The following is a 19,614-nucleotide window of genomic DNA, read 5'->3' as shown; positions in this document are numbered from 1 at the left end:
TTTCTTCCCTCTTTCACGACTTACTCCTTCCTCCCTGTCTTAGTTATCTCGGCCCCTCGCTCATGTTAATATCTTTTTTCTCCTTCCTGCCCCTATATCCGTTCTTCTTTCCCTTCTTCTCATTCTCCTTCCTTTCCACCTCTTTCCTCCTCTTTTCATGTGTCTCCTTCTTCCCTCTCATTATCTCCTTTCTCTCCTCCTCTCTCCCTCCTCCAAGCTCGCGGAACAAGACGTATTTATGATCGTGCTTAAGGTGTCTCCAGGGAGCTCTTCGGATGCCTTAATTGCGCCTGATATTTACTGTCTGGCAACTCTACCACGCTAAGAGTTTCCAGATGTTCCTGTTTAGCGCGCTCCGATTTCTCTCTCTCTCTCTCTCTCTCTCTCTCTCTCTCTCTCTCTCTCTCTCTCTCTCTCTCAGCTGCTGTTAATAATAAAATCAGTAAAAGTAATTTAGCAAATGTATGCATTTTTATTTCTCAGTAAAAAATAATGCAAATGCACTGATGTTTTCTCTTGTGATTCATAGTTTCAGTTATTAATCTTCAGTCGTTTCTATAAAATTTGTCCAGTGTTCTTCAGGGTGCTTTTATTTATTTGTTTTTGATGGAGAGGCCCTGTAAGTTTGTCACTCACATTATTTTGAAACGAAGTGCGTCATTCCCGTAGAGTTTTGAGATTTTAGGGAATCCCAGTATTAGGGCCCAGAAGCTCCCGCATTTATCAAGTATTTTTGTACTTGTTTCCTATGATATTTTTGTACTTGTTTCATATAAAGGGAGTCTGGAGAGAGAGAGAGAGAGAGAGAGAGAGAGAGAGAGAGAGAGAGAGAGAGAGAATGACTTCTGCTTTGCTGTCTTTTCTGTCTTGTCAGTACTACTCGTATACGAGTATTGTGCAGTTATGCAAAACACACACACACACACACACACACACACACACACACACACACACACACACACACACACACACACTCTCTCTCTCTCTCTCTCTCTCTCTCTCTCTGTCAATCACTCCTCACTCATATCCCTTCCTTTCAATCCACCAACACTTCGCTCTGATCTCTCTCATACCTCTCTTTCTTCTCTCGCTCTCTCTCTCTAATGAGCAAGAAGATCATGCAGGGTCCCTCTTTCTCTCTCTGCTCTCATCTCTCCTCACCGGCTTACATATGAACTTTTTCCTTTCTTTCGCCCCCTCTCTTTATTGCTCCTCTCTCTCTCTCTCTCTCTCTCTCTCTCTCTCTCTCTCTCTCTCTCTCTCTCTCTCTCTCTCTCTCTCACACACACACACACACACACACACACACACACACACACACACACTCTCTCTCTCTCTCTCTCTCTCGTATGATTTCCTGGCTCCAGCTTCAATGCTTCATCTTTTCTGTATTTTTTCCATTGTCCCTGCTTTCTGTTTTTTAAAATTGTATGTTCGCTACATTCTCGCTTATATTGTGTTTCTCTCTCTCTCTCTCTCTCTCTCTCTCTCTCTCTCTCTCTCTCTCTCTCTCACACACACACACACACACACACACACACACACACACACACACACACACACACACACACACACACACACACACACACACACACTTGGACAAGCCACTCATACTGAAGGGGTTAGGATATTCTTTCTTAGCCCCTTCTCTACGTTAAATGTTTATTTTTAACATCATTAAACGATTCTATTTAGGTAAAAGAAAATATCGTACTGAAGAGTTTGAAATATATGCGGTGTGTGTGTGTGTGTGTGTGTGTGTGTGTGTGTGTGTGTGTGTGTGTGTGTAAATACTCGGGATGATTGGGTGTCGTAGAGATATGCTTACTCCACCGCCACGGGTATACTCCTTTCACTTTAACTTGGCCTAAAAGTGCTCTCTCTCTCTCTCTCTCTCTCTCTCTCTCTCTCTCTCTCTCTCTCTCTCTCTCTCTCTCTCTCTCCTTCCACCATCTCCCTTCTCCCATCGTCTCCCTCTCCCCGTTCTCTTATCTCTTTCCTACTCGTTTCTTCTCATCTCCAATCTCTCTCTCTCTCTCTCTCTCCTCCTTCTCTGTTTTCTCTCCCTTCTTTTCTCCCCCTCCCTGTCATCCTCTACTCTCTTCCCCTCTTCCAATTCTTCCTCCGTCCTCTCTCTTCCCTTCCCCTTTCGTCCCCTTCCCCTCTCTCCTCTCTTTCCCGTCCCCTCCCCCTCTTCCCCCTCCCTTTTCTCCCCTCTCCCCTTCTCTCTTCCTCCCCCTCCCCCTCTCCCCTCATTACAGTAGCGAATATTCTCACAATGGTAAAATTATGCAAGGGTTTCTTTTGGTGCTCCTGACTGGCGAGTGAGTGAGCCAGCCACACGCTCTCTCTCTCTCTCTCTCTCTCTCTCTCTCTCTCTCTCTCTCTCTCTCGTATGATTTCCTGGCTCCAGCTTCAATGCTTCTTCTTTTCTGTATTTTTTGCATTGTCCCTGCTTTCTGTTTTTTTAAAATTGTATGTTCGCTACATTCTCGCTTATATTGTGCTTCTCTCTCTCTCTCTCTCTCTCTCTCTCTCTCTCTCTCTCTCTCTCTCTCTCTCTCTCTCTCTCTCTCTCTCTCTCTCTCTCTCACACACACACACACACACACACACACACACACACACACACACACACACACACACACACACACACACACACACACACACACACTCACTCACACCTACATCCCACCCACACACACCTTTCCTCCACATCTCCACAGTTCTCTCTCTCCACCCTTCCCCCTCCTTCGTTCCCTCCCTCTCCCTTTCCCTACACCCCTCCCCTCCCTCCTGGCTCCCTGTGGTTGTAAGCTGGCGGAGAGAAAGTAGATAACTGAGTCGATAATTATGTAGGAAACCAAAGAACTGGGATAAACAACTCAGCCATCATGGATAAGACTGGATTACTGCCACATAACACCCAGGCTCCTATGACCCACTCTCAGGTGAATGATAGAGTTTGGAATTAGCTGGGGGAGAGAAGAGTTATCCCCACCATGAAGGGGTAAATGAACAGTATTAATCACAGGCTTCCATGTTTCACTCTCAGCTGAAGAAAATCGTCCAAGTTCCTATGATTCCCTCCCGGCTCTAAAAATCATATGGTGTTTGCTGGAATAGAGTACCTTTACTAGAGTTCTCCAGGCCATGAAACGGTTAAAGGTACTAGTATTGGTCACAGGCTTCAGTGTTTCATTCTCAGCTTAATAAAATCGTCTGCGTTAGTTCATAGTTAATGGCCAGAGTTGTCTCGGCAATGTGTGGGTTACTGGTACTAATATTCACACTTCCAGCCTGTTATATTGACTCACAGAATTGTCTAGCGTTCACTGCAAGATCTTACTAGAGCTGTATCGACCACGAGAGGGTTATTGGTAGCACTGTTTACACTCTCAGGTTCCTGTTTTCACTCACTGACACGTAATAGCACCTGAAGTTAACCGGAATAACATACGGGAGAAGCGACCATGAAAGGATTATTATTGTTGTTGTTGTAGTCCCAGGTTCATCTGAAATGTGAGTCCAGTGGACCACAGGCTTATATTGCCCGTCTAGAGTCCACCATCCTCCTTTCAGGGGATGAGGAATTAGCTGAGGGACGTTTGTATAACCAGGCAGTAGAGCCGACCAGTTATATCGATGCCACCACTTGGAGGCATCTCACTCCAGCACCGCCATGAGAGGGCTAATGACTGTTTCATCCCTTGTATATCAGGATTTGTCTCCGCCGAACACAGTACTGCGAAGTGCTAAATCAAGATCACTCCCAACGATGTAATTAGAAGTAATTGTCTGATATCAATATTTTCACCTCGTTAATACGAATGATATTTTGTATCTTATTTTTTTGCTACCACCAGACGATTTCTTCAGCCTGAGGGAGATTTTCGGATGTGCAGGGATTAGATAAACCTTCATTAACACCTTCACCATGGTGGGTTTACAAAGCTAAATAATATAGCTTCGAGAAGGCGCGAAGAACCTCGAAAAGGGTGCCCTCTGGACAAAGGATTAGCCACAAGAAAGGAATATAATGGAAATTTTGAGCCTCGGAGTGTAGTGCGTTATGGCACGGTCCAGTTCATTGGTTTCTTTGCATATTCTTGAAACTGTTGGAACGTGACGAGGTCTTGCTGAAAGAGTGTTTTTACTTTGTCACCATCTTCGATTGTGTTTTAGCAAACTCCATACACTTCGCCACCAGCATTTCATTAAGGAATGTGGCACAGGCGGCGGCCAAATCGTTCCGTCAGAGAATATCAATCTGGACTAGACTCAGATTGTCTCCGGGCCAAGTGGCTGCGTGTGCAGAGTTTCGTTGAAAACATTCGTCAAGGTTTGAAGTTTTGTGATATACATATTTGCGTGATTTAGTGTATCTGATGATGAGGCAGTGTTCCATAACTTAATAGGTTTTCATCAGTTAAATAACTATATCATTAAAAAGATTATTTGTGTGGCTGCACAGACGCATGTAAGGTAATAAAGGTAATACAGAGATAGGGAGATATATTTCTGCTTGTGTCACATTTGGGTACCGCTGTCGGAAAATTTTAAAAATATTACAAAAGGTAACAATGTGGATATACTCTCTCTCTCTCTCTCTCTCTCTCTCACACACACACACACACACACACACACACACACACACACACACACACACACACACACACACACACACACACACACACACACACACACGATAAAAGAAGCCCAAGAAGCAGGCATGAAAAACGGGTCCAATTCCTGAGCGTTTCCAACAAACAGTATTGGGTTGTGGGAATGGGGGTGGAGGGGAGATGAGAGAGAGAGAGAGAGAGAGGTAAGGGAAGGGAAAATGAAAACGGGAAGGGAGAGAGGTGTGGTTAGAAATGGAAAGAGCAGGGAAGGGACACACTAAACAGGAGGAAAAGGAAGAAGAAAGGAGGGGTGAGAGGTATGAAGAGAGTGGAGAGGAGAGGTGAGGGTTGAGAAGGGAAAGGAGAGGGAAAAGTTAAGGTTGGGAGGGTGAGGAATAGGGGAAGAAATGAAGGAAAAAGACTGAGGGATAAGAAGAGGAGAGGATAAGGAAAAAGAGAATAATATCAGACGCGTAAGTAGCAAGGTAGAGATGATAAGAGGAATGATGACGTAGACAAGCAGATAGACTTTATATATATATAACACACACACACACACACACACACACACACACACACGGTAATTTCCTGCTCTGAGGCCCCAGAATAGCGCCAATATATCCGATGTTATTGAACAGATTGAATGAATCTAAGTACTCAAAAATTTCAGTCAGTCACTCATATATAGCATTTTAAAACTCCCTAGCCTTTGAACTGAAAGAGACAGACGCTGGAAAAGCAATCTGTTCCTCACCATCGCGGAACTGAACTGGCATCAGTTTCTCAGCTGCACTGAGCCAGTAGTCATGCAGTATTCGATAACTGGCCGGTTAATCATTTTTCCCATGATTTTACTAAAGATTTTCCCTAGTTGTGAAGCCATACTGCTCCAAAAGGATTTAAAAACAAGCCTCACACTTTAGGTCACTGAAAAGAGCACCGTATTAGCGAGAATAGAGTATGTTTTTGCGTAAGTTGCGCTGAAAATTCGCTAGTTTGGAATTCTGGGTTTATGCTTAAACAGTAAATAAGATATATTCATAACTTGATTAACTGACTAAAGTATTAAGAAGTTAAGAAAGTAAGGGCCAAATTTCATTTCAATCAGTTCATTAATAACGAAAACACTGAAAACAATAAGGTGCCTCAGAGTAGTTAATCATCCCCCCCCCTTCTCTCTCTCTCTCTCTCTCTCTCTCTCTCTCTCTCTCTCTCTCTCTCTCTCTCTCTCTCTCAGTATACAGTATATACTAATATACTGTATATATACACACACACAAAGAGAGAGAGAGAGAGGGGGGGGGTAGCTAGGCAGACAGAAAGACAGGGAGAAGGGAGGAGAGGGGTACAAAAAATAACACTTAAGAGATTCGAACCTCTCCCAATACAATACCCAGGGAAGTACCATTCCCCCACACCCGCTGACACTTGACTATCCAATCTCCATTCTTCGCTCTCTCTCTCTCTCTCTCTCTCTCTCTCTCTCTCTCTCTCTCTCTCTCTCTCGCCCACATTGCTCTCTTTTTCACACCTGAGATGAATTTTGAACAAGATTGATTGAGTACAGTATAATGTGAGCTAATGCTGTTGGTACTACTAATTGCAAGTAGTTGTAGTAGTAGTAGTAGTAGTAGTTGTTGTTGTTGTTGTTGTTGTTGTTGTCCCCTCCACCAAGGAGGTTATGTTTTTGCCGGCGTTGGTTTGTTTGTCTGTTTGTTTGTCTGTTAGAAACTTTACTAAAAAAGTTATGGACTGATTTTGACGAAATTTTGTGTAAGGGTGGGCCATGGGCCAAGGAAGAAGTTATTAAAAATTAAGGCGGATCCAGGTCCGGATCCAGAGAATCCCGCACAATATCTCCGAAAGTTGACAATGACTTTCAATAAAATATTGTGGAAAGGTGGGCCATGGACCAAGAAAGAACTGATTAAATATTGGGGCGGATCTCAATACCATTGCCTTTAAAAAGGTTCCGGATTCGGATCTTTTATCCAAGGATCCGGATCCAGATCCTTTTTGATGGCAATGGCATTGGCGGAGGTGTGCGTTCTCTGGGTGCTTTCTAGTTTTTATTGGTGTTTTTCAAGTGGGCCTGAATGATAAGTGAATGGGTGTGACATATGTACTGGATACACTGACTACTGTATTACCGTTTTACTGATCTTGGTGCTGGCTGCTGCCCATCCCATTAGTACTGACACGACACAAGGTAAGCATGGAAATTATAATGTTGTTCTTGTTGGAAATTATAGTTTTGTTGTTGTTTCTATGGTTGTTATTGTTGTTTTAATTTGCAGTTGTAATTCTTGTTTTAAATAGTATTGTAGTTATCATTATTGTTATTATTGTTGTTGTTGTTGTTAATAGAGTTGTTTTAATTTCGGTTCATATTACTGTTTTTAGTGTTGTTGTTGTTGTTGTTGTTGTCTGCTGAAGCCTTGACTGCTGAGGTGATGTATATACGGATGCGACTCATGTCACTGGCCACGATGTTGAGTTTCACTGGATTTGGTGTTAGAATTTTTGGCGTCTGTTTCCTCTCCATTACTCCTCTTGAAATAATACGCAGTTGGTGGCGATGATGATGATATTTGTGTGTGTGTGAGTGTGTGTAACTTATTCTCTCTCTCTCTCTCTCTCTCTCTCTCTCTCGCTTTCAATCACAGGGAACGGCTCTGATGGTGCTGCTTACAGACAATTTTGCTCAAGTAAAAGTGAGAGAGAGAGAGAGAGAGAGAGAGAGAGAGAGAGAGAGAGAGAGAGAGAGAGAGAGAGAGAGAGAGACGAGCGTGATTGAGGAGAGAGAGGAGTGGGCAGAAGAGAGGGGAAAGTGGGATTTGGGGAGAAGGGAGAGGGTAAGAGAAGTAGTGGGGAAGAGAGCGAGACAAAGGAAAGGAAAGGATATTTGCAGAATGAAGGACGGAACGGTAGGAAGGAGAAGGAAGGGAGGGAGGAAAGAAAGACGAAGTGAGGGAGGAATTAGGAAAGAAGGAAGGAAGGATCTAAAGACGGAGGATGAGAGAGAAGGAGGAAGCTTGCTGGGCGCAGGGAGAGGAGAGGAGTAGATGTGTGAAGGAATGAAGCGAGGAGGGGAAAAGTAAAAAGGATAAGACAAGTGGTGCCAGGCATAACAAACCTCGCCCGAAAGCAGTTATTTTATTTCCAACCGTATACAAGTTAGAGCCCACTGAAAATTTGTGCTCTTGCGCTTGACCTTTCAAATTCACTCAAGGTCAAAGGTCATGGTGTCAAATGAAAGCCCATATGAGACTTCCTATTTCATGAAAATAATAAATATCTCTGTCTTCAGCTAATTTTGAGTTATAGCCCCATGCATATCCGTGACCTTGAGTTTGACCTATCATGGTCACAAGGTCAAAGGTCATGGTACGAAATAAAACTCATATGGGACTTACTATATATCGATAATAGTAAATATCAGTCTTCACCCAGTTTCGAGATGTAACCCCCTGAATAACCGTGACCTTGAGTTTGACCTTTCAGGGTCACTTAAGGTCAAAGGTCATGATACCAATTAAAAGCCCATGTGGGGCTTCCCATATGTTGATAATATTAACTATCAGTCTGCAACCAGTTTCGAGTTATAGCTCCCTAAATATCCTTGACCTTGAGTTTGACCTTTCAGGTCACTCAAGGTCAGTGGCCTTGGTGGCAGATGGAAGCCCGTATAGGAGTTCCTTTATGGTTATTATGGTAAATATCTTTATCTTTAAATAGTTTCAAGTTATAGCCCTCTGAAAATCCGTGACCTTGATTTTGACCTTTCAGGGCCACTCGATTGCCTCCAAAACTTAATCACTTTTTTTTTGGGACCAATGCCCACATATCTTGAAAGTTTCATGAAATTTCATTCTGGTGTTTTTCCGTAACAATTCCAACAAAGAAACTCGACCAAGAACAATACCTTGCCGGACTCCGTCCGGGAGGGATAAGAATGAGGAGACAGAGGGAGACAGGAAGGAAGAACGTGAAAATGAAATAGGCGAAAGGAAGTAGTAGAGATGAAACGGAAGAAGGAATAAAAATAATGCCAAAAAGGAGAGAAGTAAAGAAAAGCTATGTATTTATCATAATACATATCCCGTTTGCTTCCACAATTTCCACGTAGGCCTCTAAAATTACTTCCTTTATAATATACTCGCTTCTCCGCTCGATGTCAAAAGGCCAGAAATGAGTCACAACTTGGGAACCAGTGGCCCGATTGGACGGGAAACTTTTATTCTTCAAGTTTGAGCATTTTAGCAGTACTCTGTTATAACAAAAATTGCACTGCTTTGCGTAGTTTTGGGTGTGTTATGGTAACTTCAATGCCCACAAAGAAAGTTCTTCGCCTAAAGGCCACTGAAGCAGCTCGATGTCAAAATGCCAGAATTGAGTCATAACTCGGGAACCGGTGGACCAATTGGACTGGAAATTGTTTTATTCTTCAAATTAGAGCATTTTTGTGTTACCTTGCTCTGACAATAATTGCGCTACAATGCGCCGTTTTTGCTGTGTTACGGTAACAGATGGACGAACCAACAAACATAGTGAAATCGGATCATTATAATATAGATGCTTCAGACTCAGGACACCTGTAAACTTACAAGTGGTTACCGGAAGATAGGTAGATAGATAGATATAGATAGATACATGTATTGGTATATCTAGGTAACCTAAAGGTAGTTTTTTCTTCTTTCAGCATGTACTTGATAAATTCAAATAACTCACGTTTTATGACAATTAACTTGATCAGGTTTTGTAGTGTCAGTGCATCTTAAACTCCAAGACACCTGATTACATTTTGTGCTTTCAGGGTGCCAGTTGCGACACCAAGATGAAATACAAACATTTCCTGACTGTATACGTAAATATATATATGGAAATGCGACAACTTCTGGATAAATATTTCCATGCAAGTAAAAATATAGCAAAGTTACTGCAAAAATATAGCCATCGGTATTCGCTTTTTATTGTACAGCAAAGAGAGGATACGGCAAAATTAGGAATAACTATTATATTTTGTACTAATCATTAAATAACACTCCTTACAGTACAATATTTCTTATTTTCATAATTTGTGTGTCAAGTGGGGTTGGTGGAGGATTAGTGCCCCTCCCTGTAAAACAACTCTAAGCCCTTGGCCACCCCGTTTGGGATACATGGCGTCTGGCAATGGATGGATGGATGGATGGTGTGTGTCCAACTCTGGGCGTAGATTTAATAGCCCTTTCCCTAAGGCTCAGCAGTCCTGCGTATCAGAGCAACTTTTAACAGAGCCTGGTAAAAAAAAAAAAGGCAGAGTTCAGAAAGGGACGTTTTCGTGGAATTATTAGTTCCTAAAAGAAAGAAGAAAAATAGATCTTTTATCAAATGCTTAAAACCGTCTGGCAGTAGCGCGCGCACACACACACACACACACACACACACACACACACACACACACACACACACACACACACACACACACACACACACACACACATAAAAATATATATATCGTTGTATCGAAAGGGGTATATGAATATTGCTTCTAGCACTAGTTTACAAGAGGCGTCTCTTAAGCTCCTAAGGTAGATATAAATAGAAAAAAAAGTGCCGGTACTGAAGGGCCGATTGACATTTGCCTTCCTTATGTCAAGAGGGAATTTTCACTAGACACACCATATTTTCATAACATCTGAAGGCTACCACGCACCTCTGCGCACCTGTATATTTCCGTATAGGGCAGGAGGCTCCCGGCACCTCATTCTTACCAGTTTGTGTTATACATATTGCAGAAGTAGCAGCAGCAGCAGCGGTGGTAGTAGTAGTAGTGGCAGGCCCAGGATCATCTGAAATGTAAACTCACTGATTTAGTTGTCCTCCTGCAGTCTACCATCCTCCTTTTGGGAAACAGGGAGGGACTTGAGGGACGTTTGTTTTACGGGGCAGCCCCACAGTCCAGTCATATCAGTACCACCACATGAAGGCGTCCCTCTTTAGCACTATTTTACATAGAAGACATGAAAATACTCTGCTGAGATTAAGAGGCTTCCCACCATCGCTTTCTTAGGCCTATCGGTATTATTTCCGCATTTACCACGTTGATATTCTCCCCTGGTATTAGAAGGCTCCCCAGTTCTGCTTCCTTATAAGTGTCAGCCTTCTTTTTTCCCTGCTGATATTCCCCCATGGATCTTCCATGGCGCCCTAGCATCTTTTCATGGTTTTATTTCTGTATCTGACCCGTTAATATGCTGTTTTATGTAATTTTTGAACGGTATTACTATCAGAGCTGGTAATAGCCTTATCCTGTGTAAAGCCAAATGTATAAAGCCATCTCTCTCTCTCTCTCTCTGTCTCTCTCTCTGAAAAGCATTTACTGAAGCCTATACAATTAAATTTTATGTACCCACGTTTATGACTACTTACAAGCCACACACACACACACACACACACACACACACACACACACACACACACACACACACACACACACACACACACACACACACACACACACACACACACCTGCACACATATACGCAAAACACACACAGGGGCACGAACGAGGTGGTAATTGATTTTATGAGGAGTTTAAACACCTGTGTGTCAAAAGTGAGCTAAAATAGGACTCTCTCTCTCTCTCTCTCTCTCTCTCTCTCCGTGTGTCGATTATCCTCACTCTTTCCTTCCTTTACCCCTCTTTTCTTCAACTCAACGTTCAGTCTTTTGTCTTCCACTCTTCCTTCCATCTTTCCTCCTTCCTTCTTTATTCTTTGCTCTTTAATCTTCACCCTTCTTTCTTTCTTTCTTGTTTGTTTCCTCTTGTTCGTCATTCTTTTTCCCTCCTTTTAATTCGCATTTCTCATTTAGTTTATATATATATTTATAAGTATCTGTCTATCAGTCTGTCTATCTGTCTATCTATGTTTATCTGTTTACCTGGCGATCTATCTATTTATCGAGAGAGAGAGAGAGAGAGAGAGAGAGAGAGAGAGAGAGAGAGAGAGAGAGAGAGAGAGAGAGAGAGAGAGACCTTCTGGTATACCTCTTCGTGTTTTCTGCCTTGAATATAAAGGAACTGGGTCTTTTAGCGATATTAAGGCAAGGATGTGAACGCTGTAGCAATGAGAGAGAGAGAGAGAGAGAGAGAGAGAGAATATAGGGAGCTCATAACTATACAGAGGGAGGTAAAACGAAATATACCCTATCAGAGAGAGAGAGAGAGAGAGAGAGAGAGAGAGAATATAACGAGCTCATAACTAAATAGAGGGAGGTAAAAAGAAATATACCCTATGAGAGAGAGAGAGAGAGAGAGAGAGAGAGAGAGAGAGAGAGAGAGATCCTTACTTCCTCACGAGTAATCAAACAAACTGAATTTTTAGATGATATAAGAGATTAAACTGTAGGAGGGAACTGACAAATGGGGATATCATTAATCAGAGCATCTAATGGCGTTGTGTGTGTTAGATTGAGGTTAATAAGGCGGCAGGTAATAAAAAACGATTATTTATTTTGCATCAGGGTATGGTTGGATCAGGAACTTTGCATGAATTCTGAAAGTACTGTATACACCATGCAACTGATTAACGTCTTGAAGATGGTGAATGAGTGTATGAGCAGTTTTACTCTCCTATCATCAGACGATTTGCCCGTTTTAACTGGAGGGGTGAGATGCAACTTCCAGCATAGTTAGATATAATCGCTGAGTGAAATCGTCTTTTGTGGCCTGATTAAAACGAAAAATACGTCTCGAGATTGAAGAGGTCAGAGAAAATTTAACATCAGACAGAAAGTTTAGTTACCTTACTTAGAACTGCCAGACACTGAAATATATATGCGGCTTAAAATACCTCAGGTCCAGTTTCATCCAACGTACGGGTCCAGGGGCTGTGTTGTTGCTGATGTTAGAGGCTTCGGGGCAGCTTTTCCTCAACGATTCTTTTGAAATTAGATAATGCCTTGACAATCTCTTTTGTGCTGTTTATATCTTTTTAATATCGAGGGTTTGCATCAGTAACATGCAAGAGGATACTGAGGTGTAATGTTCAGAATAAACCGGTGAGGAGGTGTTACGAACCCTTCAAAGGCACTTACAATATTTGGCGTCTGTACTGGTGCCAGTTTTGTAAGGAGGAATAGGCGCCTGTATCTGTATCAGTCTACTACTGGATAGGGCCTTTTTCTCGGAGGAAGAATGATAACCAGAATTATTCCTTCCCCGTGCTGGCAAAGTACGAATGAGGAAGGAGTGCCTTTAATACGACCAGTGTATAATTATGAAAGCTAGTATTTTTAATGGCTGTGTTGGGCTTCTCAGCATCAGTTTGTCTTGTTATGAAGACTGTGTGCTAACATGTAAAGATGGAGACTGTGTGCGAACATGTAAAGATACAGTACTTAAAAACGCATTGTCAACACCCATTTTAGACGTCTTATTAGTTTAAAAAAAAAAAAAAAAAAAAAAAAAATCTGTGCATTCACCAACCCCGTTCAGAGCCAGTGTAGCATGTGGGAAAGATAATGAAAGTGAGGAATATTAAGATTTATTTATCCTTGCCAGACAGGGTAGTTTATGTAATTAAGATTCTGCTATTCACTAATTTTCCCTAGAGACAGGTGAGTATACGAGTTTGAGCTATTATATTTTGTTTCCAGACAGACATATGAACCACTATATTATCTCTTCCCTAGCTTGTCCCGGATTTTCGTCCTTTTGCAGCTTATTTCATGTAGCTGTGTGGCAGAAAGAGGCAGTGCTACCGCTGTACTTTCCTTAACACTGCGACTAGCACCATCATAATCTATTCTTACAGCTTGGCATTCAAGATGGAGAGATGGCAATTTCAGGCCAAGCTGGAGTACAAAGAGTATAGCTGCCAACAAGAGACGGAGTGACGTAAATGAATAAGGCACAAAACTTGAACATACACTGATGTTTTTGCAGAGACGGTCGAGTAGGTAGATGTGAACTAGTACCTGCTATATCTAAACAGGCGAACACGAACTGGTTTTTCTTGTTCCTTGACAAAGTAGACGAGCGTTAACTATTTGTAAACACCCAAAGGCTGTGTAGTTTTTGCCACTTGAGAGAGCTGCGGCGGTAGTCACAATAAAGCATTTAAGTGTGAGTGAAATAAACACTTCTTACATTTACCCTTTTTTCAGTGACAAATGTAAGGTAGTTGTTTTAACAGATGAAGCAAGACACTTTATCATTCAGTTGTTCACTTGATTTTTTTTTTTTCACAGACAGGGGAGACTGAAGTTGATCTGGGGTCAGAGTGGTGAGTATCCCGGGACCCTGACCATGAAGGCGTGGTCCTGGAAGTGTGCCTTGATGGTGGACATGGCGCAGGAGGGCAGGTGGCGGCACTCTACCTCATACTCCAGCTGACCATGATAGTAGTCCACGAAGGCACGGTACGAGGTGACGCGGTACTTCCTGATGGGGTGGAAATGACAGGGATTAGGAAGCGGAATATTGGAGAGGAAGGAAAGGGATTAGAGAAGAAGAGAGGGGGTTTTAGGGGAGGTCAGGGAGGGAAAGGGGTGAGTTAGAGAGGGGCAAGGAGGGAGGGGAGGTTAGAGAGGGTAGGAGGTGGGAAGGTAATGAGGAGTGGAGAGTTTGAGGTGGAGAAGAGGGAACTGGAAGTGAAGGAATGTTTACCTAAGGGCAGTTAGAGTGGGAAGAGGATGGGGTGGGGAGGTTAGGAAGAGACAAAAAATTGGGTTTTGAGACGGTACGAGGCGATCCGGTAGCTTTTTAAAGGTTGCAGCGGAGAGTTAGAGAAAGAGAATTTGAGAGGTGGAGTAGGAGGGGATATGGGAATCCATAGGTGGTTAGAGAAGGAAAATGGGGAGTTAGAGAAGAGAGAGTTAGAGAGGGTACAGGATGACAGAGTTCCTCCAGATTGACAGAGTGGGAGAGGAAAGGTGAATTAGAGAGGAAGAAATGACTGAAGGAAGAGAAAAGAATACTGGAGAAGGAGAAAAGAGCAACTGGGGGAGTAGAAAGGAGATTTAGGGGCGGTTAGAGAGAGGGGGAAAGGAGAGTTTGAGAAGGATGATCCAACAGTGAAGACGGGAACGATTTTAGCCATTTAATATTGGCTTCCACTAGACACTTTTATTCAACTTAGGAGTAAATTGTCGTCGACAAAGGACGAGGAGTCTATAGAGCGAGGGAAAAAATGGAAATTGGAGAAGGTGGTGGTGTTTTGTGCCTGGTGGAGAAACTATCAGATGGGAAAAAGTGGTTCAGAGGTGATGAGAGACGTTAGGATCCTAACATTCATGTAACCACAGAACATCATTGTAATGTGCCTAATGGTAATTTAATGTTACATTCTTATACAGGTAAGGATAGTGCAGAATGTGTTTTTCATGTGTCCTTTTATAAATTTCATGACAGTTTTTCAGCACTATATTGTGGTCTCCTCACTTTCTTTTTCCGGTTTTGGAGGAATTGGTGTTTGGGGAGAGTCTATCCTTCTCTGAGACTCCTGATCATAATTATACCCTAAAACCAGCGACCTCGAAAGGGTCAGTCGATTCTGTTGTTATGTAATTTGTGCTTATTTCTTGATACCTTCCCTCCTTTTCCCCCTGTCATCGTGCTGCCTCTCACCCTCTCCCAACTCACTCATGCAGTGGCAGTCGCTCCTCATAACCATACAACTGGGCGTCCCTGGAGTGCAGTGCTTGGAGCGCGTACGGGTTGAGGCAGACGGAGGTGAAGAATGGATGGGTCACCACGCAGGAGTAAGCGCTGGTACCACTGCTGCTGCTCTCGTCCTCCAGAATCTTGCTCCACACACCCTCGTCCTCGTGGCAGCACCGACATTCATCCTCTCTCGACATCTTCGCACAATTTCGACAGTGGCACCTGGTTGGAGGGATGTGAACAGGTCAGTACAAGGAATATTTGCCTGCGTTCATTAATCACCTTTATCACCAATTTCCTCTTAATTTTCATCATCAAAATCCTAACTTTACATTGCCCTTTTCTTGACCCCTGTATTCCCTTCTACGCACTATACCCTCCTTTCCAAACGCCTCCCTGCTGAATTCACGATGATAAAAATATTTGTATACTAATCATCATCATCATCATCACCATCATCTTCTCACTGGCAGTTTTTGAAAGGGTGGACTGTAAATGTAGCGAGAATTTACTTGTGTACATTTTTATCATCATATTTAAGTATGGTAGGGTAGGGTAAGGCTTGGCAGGTTAGGACAGCTTAGTATAGAGTACGTTAGGGGAACTTGGGGCTGCAGGGGCAAGGTTAAGTTTCATTTAGGTTAGAATATACCGCAGAGACTAGGTTAGGTTTAGTGTAACAAAAGCTAGGTTAGGCTAGGTAATAGGGACTGACTGTGGTAGGTAAGAGTTGGTTAGAATACACTGTAGGAGCTATATTAAGTGTGAATTAAAACATATAAAACAGGGATAACATCAAGGTTAGTTAAGAGAGGCTATATTAGGTTAGAGTTTATTACAGGAGCTAGATTAGGTTTGGCTGACTTAAAACATATTACAACAGACAGGGCTAACATCACTGACTCATACGCATCACGACTGCAGTTCACGATAAGCATAATCAGTAAGCAGAGGGTTAGTGACTGCTGCCTTATCTGTTGACCCTCTGCCCCGTCGTAATCGCTAACCTGCTGCCGACAAACGAGATAATTTGTTTTGCGAGAAGAGATTTTTTTTTTTTTTTTTATGGAAGGATTAGATACAGCCTTCATTCATTAATTCACTCCAAGGGGACGCCTCTTTCAGCGAACAGAATTGTGAAGTACTAACCAGAAAAAAATATAAATGTCGCGCTAGATCTGTAGGGGTCTCGTGTTTTGATTGCATGCTACACAAATGCCTGTTGCATTGAGTGCGTGTCCTATTGTATCCTATTCTAATTTCATCCCTATTGTTACCTCTTTCGTTGATTATATGCATTATTGCTACTTGCTTCACTGATTGTATGCCCTGTTGTTATGCCTCTTTGTTTCATCAGATCTCCTATTGATTGCCTGTTCTAATTATCATATATGTGTTCTGGTTATATACCTATTGTTACCTGTAGCACTGATTGTCCTACTGTTTGATTTTAGGCTTGCGCATTGCTTGTTCTGGTTATTTGCCTTCTATTTATCCACTCTGGTAGTATTAATATTTTATGGAAGGAAAGCGCCTTTATTACACCTGATATTATTAAACCACCCAATCTTCTAATATTCCCTCCCGGTCCTCGAATGTTTACTTATCTGACGCGTGACTGAAAAGCAGTTTTTACCTTCCACATGACAAAGTCAGAGGAGGGTGTTGTTATCAAGGGGATCAATAGGTGTCCGTCCATAGGGTTGGCGACAGGTCGGGTGGCCGGGCGTATAGGTTTCTTTGCCGGACCAGAACTCAGAAAGTATTCATTATAGAGTCATGAAATTTCACAGAGTTATGTGTCTTATAGTGAACTGGTGCCCTTTGATAGGTAGAATGCTGTGTCTTAAGTATTTTTTTAAATAATGAAAAAGTAAAGAAAAATTAAATTTTTCAGACATTTCAATGTGACCTGCGCAAGGAATCTGAAGGGCCCAGGTTATGTGTCCTCAAGGCGTTCTCCTTACGCCCACCTCTAAAAGAAAAGATTGGGGGGGGGGGGATGAGGTCCGTAGTGCGCTTGGTTAGGTGTGCAGGGAGGAGGGGGGGTGGTATGTGTTTGATCAGGTGCAGGGTTGCAACAGCGTAGCGTTGCCTATGTTTGGTAGTTACGTATAACATTCTCATGAACTACTTATAAATTTGCTTTCTACAAACGGAGTAGGCAAGACCACCAGTAAGAAAAGATAACATTTTATATAACATTTTTCTTAGTAGTGTCATACTGAATGACATTGATGGTGTAATAATGGTAATACTTTTCATTCTGTTTGTATGTAAAACGGACCCAAAAATTAATCTATTTTAAATTAAACTCCTTCCCTTGGAGCTGAAATAACCGTATGACAAGAGAATGTAATAAGAAAAACACTATCAGATTGAAGGGTTTAGCCAAGTACTGCTAACACTTCACTCAGGTAAATATAATTATCTGGTGTTACGGTAAATAAAACACCTGAGTCCACACCAGGGAAAGGGTTTACTTTGCATTTAATTATTTCCACTCACCAGTCAAGTCGGCCCACTCGGGAACGCCTCTCCTCCCCCAGGCCAGGAGTCAGTGGCGCTAGCTCATCATCAGCTTCATCTTCTTCATCTTCATCATCTGCATCTTCTTTCACCTTTCTGTTCTCGTCATTATCTCTCTTCTCGCCGTTTTCTCGATCCCTCCATGCTTCTTTCTCACTCCTCTTTCGGTCTCCCCATGGTTCCTTCTCATTCTTTTCTCTGTCTCTCCATGTCTCTTTCTCACTCCCTTCTCTGTCCGCCCATGTCTCTTTTGCGTCCATATCTCTACCTTTGCATGTCTCTTTTTCCTTCCTGTCTCGCTCTCCCCTTGTCTCTTTGTCTTTCCACTCTCCCTCTCCCCATATCTCCTTTAAATCCATATCTGGACTTGTGCATTTATCCTTTTCACCCCTTCCTCTTCCTCGCCACGTCTTTTCTTCACCCCTTTCTTGTCGCCTCCACGTCTCTGTGTCCCTCACCTCCCATCCCGTCGGGTTGAACTGAGTGACAGACATGGGGCTCTGTTTTGTGGGTTTTGTTCTGTCTTTGTTCTCGTCGCTATCTCATTGTATTAGTCATCACTTCACTGATCATACACGTAGGAAGAAGCGACGGAATCAAGGAAGGAAAGCTAGTAATGAGGTAGATGCAATATTCTTTGGTATCACGAACAGAAAGAATGGACATCAAATATAAAAGTGTTAATCAAAGGTGGGAGGGTTAACAGAGAAGTGCATTAGAGGATAAAGTGGGACCCAAAGGTGGAAGAGTGTTATTAAAGTAAATGCGTTACTCTCTGGTTTTGTTAATTGTGGGAATAGGCGAAATCAAGTGAGAAAGATTGCTGATGAAGGAAAGGCAGTATTCTTTGGAAATGTAATCAGATATACGAATAGGGTTTATATAGTGTAGAGGAGCCTGAAAGGTACACGGAGATCACCACTATATCCTCTTCCATAATAATTCAGCCAACATTATGACAGTCGCCACCACTGCCTCTCACCAGCGCCAGCACTATCATCACCACTGCAACAAAACACCACTACAGACAAAATCACTGCTCCTCAACGCTACTCTCACCCTCACCACCACCCTCACCACCACCACCCTCACTACCACTATCGCCACTGCCACCACAGTCACCTTCCCTGCCACCACTGTCCCTGTAGCCACCACAGTCACCTTCACTGCCACCACTGTCCCTGCAGCCACTACCACCACCACCACCACCACCACCACTCTTACGACCACAGCGACTACTACAACCACCACAGGAGCGAGACAATAGCACCACGGCTATCACAATCACGATCACCACCACCATCACTACCACGCTCTATCACCGCTACCCTGATACTGCTACACACACACACACACACACACACACACACACACACACACACACACACACACACACACACACACACACACACACACACACACACACACACACACACACACACACACACACACGGCAAAACAATGGACCCTATTTTCTAACCATTCCTTCAACATTCCTCATTTTTCGTACCTTTGAATAGTAATAACAACAGGTTAAAATTATGTACAGTGTATACACAGGGAAGAAATTGTATAAGATAACGTTATATCAGAAAACGGTTGAAAGTTGGAGAGGCTTGAGTGATACCAGTGTGTGTTTTATCAGATAAAGTTAATGGAGTTGGTGCCTAATCCTTTCACCACTAGAGGTCTCCCCGTAGGCTGGAATAGTGTGGTGTAGGCTGGAATAGTGTGGTGTAGGCTGGAATAGTGTGGTGTAGGCTGGAATAGTGTGGTGTAGGCTGGAATAGTGTGGTGTAGGCTGGAATA

At 42.8% G+C, this 19,614-nt stretch overlaps 2 protein-coding genes across 2 annotated transcripts in view; both read right to left on the bottom strand.

Moving 5' to 3' along the window:
- The window catches only part of LOC145407655 (discoidin domain-containing receptor 2-like), a 99,364-nt gene extending 92,194 nt beyond the window's left edge, over positions 1 to 7,170 (bottom strand). Inside the window, exon 1 of the mRNA XM_080278526.1 lies at positions 7,020 to 7,170. Coding sequence (XP_080134652.1) covers positions 7,020 to 7,170 — 151 coding nt within the window. The remainder of the gene's footprint in view (positions 1 to 7,019) is intronic.
- Positions 7,171 to 13,889: 6,719 nt separating this feature from the next.
- LOC145407654 (uncharacterized) lies at positions 13,890 to 18,805 on the bottom strand. The gene is made up of 4 exons (XM_080278525.1): positions 18,788 to 18,805; positions 17,785 to 17,966; positions 15,256 to 15,498; positions 13,890 to 14,055 (listed from the first exon to the last, which is right to left on the bottom strand). The coding sequence occupies exons 1-4, from the start codon at positions 18,803 to 18,805 to the stop codon at positions 13,890 to 13,892; spliced, it is 609 nt and encodes a 202-aa protein (XP_080134651.1).
- Positions 18,806 to 19,614: the final 809 nt, after the last annotated feature.

The sequence above is a fragment of the Coenobita brevimanus genome, chromosome 74 (assembly GCF_032717465.1).
Source record: "Coenobita brevimanus isolate Jiangsu-jjx chromosome 74, ASM3271746v2, whole genome shotgun sequence".
In the NCBI taxonomy this organism is placed as follows: domain Eukaryota; kingdom Metazoa; phylum Arthropoda; class Malacostraca; order Decapoda; family Coenobitidae; genus Coenobita; species Coenobita brevimanus.
The sequence above is the reverse complement of the archived record's forward strand: the minus strand, read 5'-3'. Positions and strand labels throughout refer to the sequence as shown.